Below are 12,252 nucleotides of genomic sequence, written 5' to 3'. Positions count from 1 at the left end.
GTTCACCAGTATTTTAATTAATCTTATGATTTGATTTATTCCATTCACCTGCTCATTGGTGAATAAAGTTTAAATTATGCTGTAAAATAAAACAATAAAATAATGGAATTGAATATTATCTACTTATTATTTAATTTTGTTTAATCTTATCACCAAATCTCAAATGTATATTTAACTTTCACATTGGATTAACTCTCTACTTTTTAACTCTAACATTCTCATTTCATACAATTCCCACTGTAGCGAATTTCACACACTCAATTATTTCATTCACTGAAGCTTAATAGTGTATTGAATAAAACACAATCATTTGCCATTTGCTGATAACTCTGTCACGTTTGTTTTATTGGTTGAGTATAAAATAGCTTCTAAAATTATTTGCTAAAACTTTTACTACATAGTTAATGGAGAAAATTGTATTCGTCCCTATTGCCATAATTGTCTTTGTATTCCAAAATTAAGACTTAAATGCACTATAGTTTCCCTCCAACATCCTTGCCTCTGACATTCAATAATCCAAAATTTTTCAAATTCTAAAAGTTGAAAGTGGTGAAATTTTAGAGTCTAAATTGCCCACAATGGATTATTACTCTCTATTCTGAAATTTATCCTTGATTAAAATCCATTTAAAATTTCTTCAAATTTCCACGATGAACGTACAAATGTTTGTACAGTAATTGGGTGCAAATGAAAAATTTCCAAATAACGCTTATGATCTTCAAATATCTAATTATGTTGTAAAATAAAAGAATAAAATGATGATCCATTTTCCTTTAATCTTTATTAAATATTATTTATTTATTATTTAATTTTGTTTAATCTTATTACCAAATCTCAAAACATATATTCAACTTTCAAGTTGGATTTATTCTAAACTATTTAATTCTAACAGTCTCATTTTCATGAAATTCACACTGTAGCGAATTTCACACATTCACTAATTCAAGTTGTTGGAGCTTACTAGTAACTATTTGCTCTGCCTTGTTTGTTTTATTGATTGGATACAAAACAGCTCCTAATTATTCTTCCTAATAGCGCTCCCTCCTCCTATTAGCCTTGATTAAGATCCATTTTAAATTTCGGCAAATTTCCATGATGAATGGATGGATATTTGTAGATTAATTGGTTGCAAATGATAAATTTCCATATAAGGCTTATGATCTTCCAATATCTGATTTTGGTAACAAAATTTTTTTTTCCCTTTATCCTTTTTATGCTCTTTAAATAATTCATCTGGAGTATATATATACACACTAAAATAGTTTATTTAGTAGAAGATAAAATATAAAACATAAATAATAATAGAAAAAGTATGCAACTTTGATACTAGTATTATATAAATAGACATATACATTACTGAAGATGGTAAGACAAAAAGAATCATAAATTTGCAGGACTAGTTTTGAAGGCTTAAATAAATAACTTTCATCTTACCATCTTCAATGCTATTTGTTGTGTTATTTTAAATCAGATTAGGTACATACATTTCTTCAAACTTACCATTCTATCATTAATAACCTATTTAAACATTCTTGTTTGCAACCTAGTACACCATATTCTTGTTCTTCTTTAGTAAGTGTACAATCACAAACCATTCTGCGCACCTGTTTCTTACTTTTTGATTTTTTCCTAGAAGAGATACTAGTTTAATATGGATAGCACAAAACCTATACACAATATGCCAACAGCTGGTATTGAAAAAAGTACCAATTATACATCTGTGGAAGAAAGGAATATTAGAAGTTTGAAGGCAAACTAGAACTAACTTTATTAGCTTCATACTTAAAAAATAATTTAAATTTGAAAAATAAAAAAACATACATTTTCAAAGATAATTCTATTACATATTACCAACAAGAAAGTACCAAATTTTACTTTAGATTGCATAAAGAAACATAAAAAAGGAAACTTAAAAAGAAAGTTTATGAAACAAGTAAACTTAAATGATCCCCAAAATTTAATGTTTTTAATTACCACTTGATTTAAAATGATAACAATATGTATATTTACCATACATCTGTACTGAGTATAGATAATTCATATTTTCAATGCTCTGACTGTGTCTGCAGCATACCTAATATTTTCAGCTAATAATGTAATTTATCTGTAATAGTCTTCTGAATCTATCTTCAGCAGACTAGGTGTGAAAACAGTAGAAATTCCAACTAGAATTGTTGTTCCATATGCGGAATTAAAATGCAATTGACTGAAAATGATGAATTAAGAAGACAGAAGATTTTTGGTATTTTCTGACATCCAATCCTGAAAAGAATTAGTCAGGCATCACAATCACATGCTGTGCATGGTGTGGATTTCGGCTTTTCAAAATCAACAGACTTTTTTTTTTTCCTTTTTGTTTGTTTTTGTTTTTTGTTAGTGCATGTTCTGATTAGTGTAAATGAGTTAGTGCATTTTTTTCTTCTACAGAATCATAATGAGAATAAGGACTTTTCCGGATGATGAAAGAGAAAGGATTACATTCCTTCCGAAATATGACATTTTAAACAATTTAGAATTAAAAAATTCAAATTCCATGAAATTGCACTTCATAAATGATCAAATTTGTGCATAGATATATCACAAACTATGTAATCTTGTCTTTTTATTAAAGCAAAAATAGATTGCTATGTACAAAAGCAGGGTATGCAATACCCCTCTCCCCCCCCCAAAAAATGTGTGCTTTGTCAGCCATTCTCTTAAATTTTTTGAAGCTAAAACAGACTGCAGTGTGCATGAGGAGAAGAAGTAAGTGTTTTATTATGAATGTTTTTTGCACTCTTAATTTTGTTAATTAGTTGCTGTTTTACGTAATTCCCCCCCCCAAATGGTGGGCACTTGCCTATAACGGCACTAGCCACTCCTAAGGCCAGAAGTGGTGGCCATTTTATTGTGGAGGTACTTAATAGGTGGCCACTGTTACCTCCTACAAAGGGACACTCAATTTTACATCCATGCCTTCTCCAGGATTCAAATGCGGCCCTTCGGCTGTGTAGTCAGGCTTCCCTAACCACTATATCGTCTGGGCGGCATTTTACTCAATTCTTAGTGAGCTGTTATTTTTGAAAATGGCTGTTGTCTTCCCCATCTTAGGTTACTAAAACATTAATCACCAACAACTGGGAACTTTAGGTTTGACAGATAACCAGAAAGTACCAAACTTTTTTGGTACTGTTCTGTTACTGGGACAAGAATCAGATATTGCCAAAAGCTGATGATTTGGTGAAAAATACAAAACATAAAAATAACTGCCAAAATATTTACAGTATGAAGTTGAAAGAAAATCCAAGGGAAAAAGGTAACATAACAGAGATTGGTAAAATTATAAATTTTTTAATCTAAATTAAACATCTTGCCAAAGAAATCCAGGAAAAAAAAAATCACTTAGCAAATTAAGATTAACACACAGTCATGAAAATATTGGATACAGTTAGTGCTGCATTGATTTTTATTTTTTATTTAACCATTTTGAATGATCCCATAAGCTTTCAAAAGTTTACATATGACAATTAGTATCGAAATCGATAAAGTTAATACACTGCGAAGTCCGAGATCCAGACTCGTCGGGACTTCGGCGATTCTGGATTTGGGATTTTTCTGGATATTAGATCATCAGTTTAAATCTAGTGAGATGACATGCAGAAATTATAAAATTAAAAATATGAAATCATGATTCATGAACTAATGAAGCATCTATGATTTAAAGAGTATCAAAATTTACAAAAAAAAAAAAAAAAAAAAAAAAAAGCTTTATATTTTTCTGTTTACTTTATTAAACCTTTCTTTCAATGCAAATTGTTTAAGTTGCTTCATTTTTTGTGCTTATACTTTCTTCTCAGAATCTATATCTACTCTGTAGATAGACATAATTTCTTGTTCAGTTACAAAGTTCCACAGTTCAAGTCCTGCAGTTGCTGCATTGAGAATTCTGACTAACTTGTCAATCGAAATTTTTTTGTTTTCAACACCTTCTAGTTGCTTTCTTCACTATTGGTAATGGTATCTTCTGGATCTAGAACCATACTACAGGTTTCGCCGTCCGTTAATTCATGGATGATTGGAACATTGCCATCGCAATGAAAAACTTCTCACATCACTTATTACGGCTTCTCCACATTTCCTTACAAAATCCATTAATTGAAAAAGCAGATATGCAGCTGCAGAGCCAAATTATTGATCACACAAATTTATGCAAAAATGATTATTTCTTCACTAACAAAGTATTTTTTTCAGTACCAAAGTGAAATTAAAAATCGGGATTCCCCACATACTTTCTTACGGGGTAAAAAATCAAATGTGCATGAGTAAAGCATTAAAAAATTTTTATTGGTGGCTTTAAGGTCTGGATTTTAGATCATTCCGGATATTGGACATCTGGATCTCGGACTTTGCACTGCATTTATGGTTAATTCTGAAAGGTTCAATCTGGCTTCTGTTAATTCTTCAGTGTTATACCCTTTCAGCAGTCTCAGTATATTATACTGCCATCAATAATATTTTCTTTAATAACTTTAAGCAAAGTTCTAGCACAGCTGTTAGGCAGCAACTAAAAAACATTGTTTTGCTCGTCGGCAAATTCCACCATACACCCACTAGGGAATGAGGATACGACCAACATCATTTTTTGAAGCAAAAGCAGACTTTCTTGAACTTCGACAATATTACCAGTGCCACCTACTTTAATTGATGGTCACAACAGATTTCCCTTATGCACCGTTCCAATCAACAACAGTGCAATGATTCATATCAGGTTCATATTGACCAAATTCGCAGGATTCTAAATACCAATAAATGAAATGAACTGTCATTAAGAAACTGATTTTCTATCTTTCAAACCAATTTCAAGAATACAGTCAGAAGTCGTTAATTCGGACACCCATAATCCGGATCTCAAAGCTACAAACTTTCTGTGCATGCGTCGCATAGGCGTTTACGCATGCGTGTAAGACCTTTACGGCTGTGAATATGCATGTGCGCATGCGCATAACATGTTTACGCATGTGCATTTAATGTATAACGGACAGTAAAAGCTAAGCTAAAATTATCTAATTCCGTTAATGTTGCAGATCGCGCTGTTCCTTAATCTTCAAATTGGATCCGGATTATTATTTTTTGCAGACCTGTCAGAGCAATTTTATAAAAGTAAGCTTGAACTTTCGATTATGTCAAATAGAATTTCCGATATATATTTACTAATATGTAAAGGATCTACAATGTGAAAGTATGTTTCGAAATCCGAAATCTGTTTATCAATTTCACGCTGCTCTGCGGGGGGAGGGAAACGACGCGGCGAACAATGAATTGGAAGTTGATCTGTCAGCACTATCCTTATCTTCAGGGCAGATGTTTTTATTTTATTTGGCTTATAATTCCTTACTAAATGTAGTATTTCATCTCGATGTACTCCGTCTTTGATATGATTTAAATGAAGTTCCTCGTCATTATAATTTGCTTCCGATAGTGAAGAAAGTGACGCAGAGGTTATTGAAAACGAAAAAATTTCGATTGACAAATTAGTCGGTATTCTCGACTCAGCAATAATAGGACTTGAACAGCGGAACTTTGTAACTGAGGAAGAAATTATGTCTGTTTAATAGAATTAAAGGGAAAGTATTATCACATGAAACGAAGCAACTTAAACAACTTACATTGAAAGAAATGTTTAATAAAGTAAACAAATAAATATTAAGCTTTTCCTTTTTGTAAATTTTGATACCCTTTAGATCATAATTGTTCTTTATTTAATAAATTACAGTTTCATATTTTTAATTTTGTTATTTCTGCATGCCATCTTACCAGATTTAAACTGACGATCTATAATCCCGAATCGCTGAAGTCCCGACGAGTCCGGATTAACGACTTTTGACTGTATAATCTTTTTTTTCCCTCAGCACATTCATGTCTTCCCATCTCATTTCCAGCGCTTTCTTCGAATTGAAGTAAAATTTCATTTTATGGATTTTTGAGCACTTTCTGAGTGAATAATTCCTCATTACTGAAGAAATTTTTTGGAAGTTGTTTCATCATTAGATAAGACCCAAATTTTCATATCCACGGTGAATACAATAAAAATAAAAACACAAGTTACCATCACAGCTTTAGAATTTGTATTCTCGAATTCTTTTACTTTTTTAAAAAAAAAGTTTGTAACAACTTTAGAAGCAAACACTTGCGACTTTATATTCACTTCTCTTGATGAGTTTAGCAAAACGTATGTCTATGACTTTAGCAAAATGCGACCATAGCCATATGTTTAGCAAAACATATGGCTATGGTCGCAATAACAGAACAGTACTATTTTTTCAACACAACATATCATTAATTAAGCTTTGTGCCTATATTTTCAACAACTGTATATTAAATGCACTTGTGTGGTCACCGGGTGTAAAAGAATAATCCCAATGTAGCTCACACATGTCGTAAAAGGCGACAAAAATAGGCACCCAGTGTCCGGGGCTACAGCTGGGCACCCCTGCCTCCAGGGCGTTTATAAATTTGAAGGCCTGGCTCTTCAGGTTAGGGGTTGAGTGCAAGGCCAATCTCCTTGTAAAAACTTCTGATTCAGAAATCTCAAAAGGAATCTTCTGGACTGACACATTCCCGACGACCTGGCTTGAAATCCGATCTGAGATTTGGGGCACGGAACATAAGAACTTTATATAAAGGCGGACCTTTGAAAATGCTTACTGATGTTTTTACAGAATATAAATTAGATATACTGGCAATGGAGTGATTAATAAACGTAATTGCAGTGTTTATTTTAATTGCCATGATAAAATGCATCAGTTGGGAACTGGTTTATTGTTGGTAAACAAATTAAAAATAGAATCATCGAATTTAAACCAGTGAATGAGAAGATTTGTAGACTATGTATCAAGGGTAAGACACATAATATTTCACTTATCTGTGCCCATGCCCCCATTGAGGATAAAGGGGATGAGGAAAAGGACAAATTTTATGACATTCTTGACAAAATTCACAGTGAATGTCACTCAAATGATACGATAATGATGTGAGATTGTACGCTGCAGCAGCTGACCCTACTTTTGTTTTAATGGATGATAACGCACATTCCCATAGAGCTGACATCGTCAATGACTACCTGGAGAGTGAAGTGATTGCACGTATGGCATGGCCAGCATATTCGCCGGACCTTAATCCTATTGAAAATCTTTGGGATGCTCTCGGATGTGCTATATCTTCATGTTTCCCACCTCCAGCCACTCTTATTGAGCTGGAAACAACTCTACGAGAAGAATAGCGATAGCTTAATTCTGCAGTGATTGACCACCTAATTGAAAGCATGGTCAAGATGTAAACTTTGCATACAGATGTGGGGGGATTATATACCCCATTAATGTCCCTTTTTTCATTTTATGCTGTTTATTTTCACTTTATACATAATTCTGTTTAAGTCTCCTGTATGTCATTATCTGATAATTTACAAAAATTTAATATTGTTTTCATTTCTGTATATAATTATTGATTTTGTTTTATGCATAAATATATATGCTAATTTGCTGCTGAATTTTGTGTCAATCAAAGCAGTATTTGTTGATTTTTTTGCATTTTACATCTTCGTGCTTAACTTTTGGAAGTGAGTGTAGATGGCATCATATCACAAGGAAACCCAGAATTTTCATTTATGATGTGTTATTAAAATCCACTTATTTTCTAGTAATTTTCTAAATTTTTTTGATACAAAAAAATTTGTTTGAAAAACGATTTCTGTATAATTTTGATGGCTGTACTCTATATTATTTGTTATATATTTTTTTTACATTTTTCATACAAAAAGCATGCGCTGAATCATTGAATAAAACAAAGTGTTCCATTAGCGGGAACACTATGCCTTTAGCGATCTAATGCTCTTATGAAGCGATCTAATGCATCTGTTTTAGGAGAAGACACCTGTTGTATATGTTTTCTATTTAAGTTGTTTTAGGGGAATGAATTCAAAAGAAGCAATCTTGAGGGGTGAGGTGTGGTTTGTGCTATGAAATTCCTAATATAGGCATCTTGAAATTTTTGCGAGTAGTTTTCAGGCGGGAATTATATCAGTAGCTTGAGTCATCTTTACTTAGGGAGCTGCATGAATTTTTTGCTGTCGCCTTTTTAGTTCATTTCTGTTTATTTTAAATAATTGTGTAGATATTTTTTTTTGTATGTATATCTGATAGCTTATTTTTCTTTATAGTTAATATTAATTGTAGTTAATTTTCCATAAATGGCGCAGAGAGGTCTAACTCTTTTCAAAGCTCTAAAAGTGCTTCATGAATTACCTTCTTATTTTGAATCGGAGAATGGAGACAACAGCGATACTGAGATATACATTGCTGAACTGCTTGTGTAATCCGATGATGATATGTCGGATGAAACTCATTTATTTGATGATAAGGTTGATGATCCATCTCATCCAGGCCCCTCTACGCAACCTCAAGTTTTTACTTAGAATTCTAAACATATTGTTGCACGGAACAGAAGCCGCACAAAACAAGTTTTGTGTTCAAAACCTGCAAAGTTGATTTGTGCTTCTATCAAAAAGGTGTGACATGCTTTGAACATTTTCACGAAGCTAAGAAATAAAAAAAATTGTAAATATTTTTGTATATAGAACTTGTGTATATACATATATTTATCTCATTTTTCCATATATATTCAAGAAAGTTGTGTATATCCAGAAAACCATGTATACAGCCATAATACAGTGTTTTTTTCATTACTATACAAAAGCTTCTACTCATTTCTGTCCTTCACTGCAATGCTCGATTAGTCGCACTTTTAAGAGCTCTATCGGAGCAGTGTTCCACCTCGTGGAAGACCCACAGAATTAAAACAGCAAGTGCAATTTTTACAAAATTTTACCTGTATACTCCTTTAGGCTTAGATAGACTACATACAACTTTTTTTGTTGAAATTCCGACTTTAAAGTATAGTGCACCATAAAGGGTTAAGGGAAATTGGTTGATACACATGTTACACGTGATGCCACATGCAGCCAGCAAGTTCACTGAAATGTGAATTGAACCTAGCTATCAGTGGTTCTTGATTTTACTGCTAAAGTAAATATATCCACTTGAAATTTATGATATTACTATTAAATTCACCAATTTTTCAATGTTATTAAAAATGAAATTTTAACTTTATATTTCTCCTTTTTATTGTATTTTTTTTACTTAATATTGCTGTGTGAAACATGCAAAATGCAAGCCAATGCAATGAAAATATAATCAATAAAGTCTTTTTTTATAGTAAAGTAGAATATATAAAAAAAAAAAAAAAAAAAAACTAAAGGGGGGGACATCTCGTCACAAAAATGCAAGAAAAAACAATCCGTAATAACGTAGTTGAAAGATGAAATACTTAGGATACAATGGGGGAGAATCAATAAATTAAAAAATAATGAATAAGAATACTAATGAAAAAGGTAAACAAAACTAATATCACAAAAATAAAAAAGGGTTTGTTGAATATATAAATATAAATATAAGCTGTTAGACAATATTTGTAACAAAATAACAAAATGAATGCGAATTATCGATTTATGTGAAAAGCATATAGTTAAACATCATTTTCGAGTATAAATTAAAACTGTTAACGAGTATAAATTAAAATTGTTAATCAGTATATGTAATTCTAAACTAAATTCAGATTGAAAACAAATAAAAACTGATTTTCGATGTACCTAGGAGATGTTTGCTGGTAAGGCGTATTTTCATTACAATGCAAGGTCAAAAGTTAATACAGTACAAAGTCTTTAATCCAGACTCATCGGGCGATTCCAGATTAAGGGTTTTTCCGGATTATAGACGATCAATTTAAATCTGGTAAGATGGCATGCAGAAATTATAAAATTAAAAATATGAAGCCGTAATTTATGAAATAAAGGGCAATTATAATCTAAAGGGTATCAAAAAAAAAAAAAAAAAAAGCGTCGCTTAATATTTATTTTATTAAACATTTCTTTCAATGTAAATTGTTTAAGTTGCTTCGTTTTATGTGCTAATACTTTCTCTTTAATTCTATAAACAGACATAATTTCTTGTTCAGTTACAAAGTTCTGCTGTTCAAGTCCTGTAATTGCTGGGCCGAAAATACCGACTAACTTGTCAAATGAAATTTTTTCGTTTTCACTAACCTGTCACTTTCTTCATGCCTTTATCCATTTTTTGCAGCAATTCCATTTTTTGTTTGATGGACATCGAAACATGCTTTCGCTTTGTAGATCCTTTGGCAGCTCCAGAATCGGAAACTATTTTTGACATAATCGAAAATTCAAGCTTACTTTTTATAAAATTGCTCTAACAGTCTGCAAAAAATAATTAGACAGATCCAATTAGAAGATTAAGGAACAATGCAATCTGCAACATTAACTGAAATAGATAATTAGATAATTTTAGGCTAGCTTATACCGTCCGTTAATCATTAAACGCGCATGCGCAAAGGTATTATGCGCAATGCGTTTACGCATCGCAGAAAGTTTGTAGCTTTGAGGTCCAGATAATAGATCATTCCGGATTAAAGACTTTGTACTGTATTCCACCATTCGACAATTAGTTAGTTACGAAATCTCACCATCATATGTTTCTTTAGTTTAGAGAAAAGAGACAGCAGAAAAAAGAAAAAATTCCTTTGTATTATTCTCTAATCTCTTATCTGAGAATTAACAAAGGGGACCTTAAGGAAAGATTTCAAAACAGTAAAAGTTTCCCTTTACAGTGGCAGCTAAAAGGGGGGTGGAAAGGAATTTGGATTACCCGCCTTTTTAAGTGAAACCTTTCCAAACTCCCCAGTCTTTTAAAGGTTAATTGATTATGGCAAAAAATATCTGCTTAAGAGAAGGGATGCCTTCACAGAGAACTTTCTAAAAAAATTTACCCATATTCACATTACAAATGGGAACAAAACCATAAAAAACACCCATTTAGCCAAGCCATTTGCCGAAATTTGAATCAGGTCAAATCACTAGCATCCTGTGACTATATTTCTTTGGTCAATGATAAGCATTATCTGCCTCAAGATGGACAAAGTGGAAGATGACTTTCTAGGAAAAACCAGCTTGTATTCACATTATACATAGAGAAAACTATGAGAATTCTAATAAAATGTCTTGTTTGCTGGAAAATGAACCAAAAACAAATCTATAAGTATACAGTAATCTTATGCATTTAGTCACCGGCATATAAAATATAAAGTTGGTGTATAAAGTTTTTTGTATCTATTATTATTTAGAAAGAAGTAAAATCTCATTCTCTGTGATTATCCACATCTGAAAAATATTCATGAAGCAACACACTATACTATGTCACCAAAATGTATTTATGTAGCAACCCAGGTATATGTGAGCACGCAGCCAAAGAGCATGGATTTTCACCTTTGAATTCGACTATCACTTATCTGAATGCAAAAATTGGCATTCTATGAAACTGCAGTTCTTAAAAACAACTGAATTTTACGGATTGAAATTTGTGCAATTCTCTGATTTTTTTAAAGCAAAAACAGAGCTCTCGCAGAAAACAGTACATAAAAAAAATTACATAAGGATTTCTTTAAAAAGGTAAATGTTTTTACTGTGGATGTTTCTTCCTTTTTCAGTTTTACTGATTTACTGTTCTTTTTATGATATTCTTAGCTTTTTACCATTTTCAAAATGGCCTTTTGCATATTAGCTTTGCCAAAAATTAGTTGCCAAAAATGCCAAATGGAAGCGACTGAACATAATCAGAAAATATCCCAAAATTTCATCCCAAACTAATCCCAAATCTTTGTAATTAACAAATTATTAACTTTATTTGTTCATGGCATCTTGTAATTTTTCAAGAAACTATCAGTTTTTGGAAAAAATAAAATTTCATTTATAGAAGTGGATTTGAAGTACAGTGGCTCCCAAAAGTGTTCGTACACTTATGATTTTCATTGAAATAGGGCTCTATCCGTTAAACTTTCTGAATGATATTTTAATAATAAGATCTATAATCTATTCGTAACAAAATTATATGAATATTTTTAAAATATAGTGAAGCTTTATTTTTAAGAAATTAATAATAAAAAAAAGACAAACATTTTATCTCGCAAAAGTCTTCATACAGTTCAAAAAAATCTTGACATATTAGTAAATATTTTCATTTTCCGTTAAATTAATATTTTGTAGGATATCCTTTAGCATCCACAACAGCTTTTAAACGTCTGGGAATAGATTTTAGTATTTTTTTTTTTTTTAAATGTCTGTATCAATGTTCATCCAATCTTCCATCA

General features: G+C 31.6%; 1 protein-coding gene across 1 annotated transcript in view; it reads right to left on the bottom strand.

Annotated features, from left to right (window-relative positions):
• Positions 1-12,252, bottom strand: part of LOC118190866 (histone-lysine N-methyltransferase SETD2-like) — a 150,002-nt gene that overhangs the window by 123,867 nt on the left and 13,883 nt on the right. Inside the window, exon 3 of the mRNA XM_085824106.1 lies at positions 1,501-1,629. Within this exon, the coding sequence (XP_085680232.1) occupies positions 1,501-1,629 (129 nt within the window). The remainder of the gene's footprint in view (positions 1-1,500; positions 1,630-12,252) is intronic.

Source organism: Stegodyphus dumicola, chromosome 9 (genome assembly GCF_044657685.1).
Source record: "Stegodyphus dumicola isolate Sdum_Otavi_A_Nest chromosome 9, ASM4465768v1".
NCBI lineage: Eukaryota > Metazoa > Arthropoda > Arachnida > Araneae > Eresidae > Stegodyphus > Stegodyphus dumicola.
Note: the sequence above shows the minus strand (reverse complement) of the source record. Positions and strands in the feature narration are given on the sequence as shown.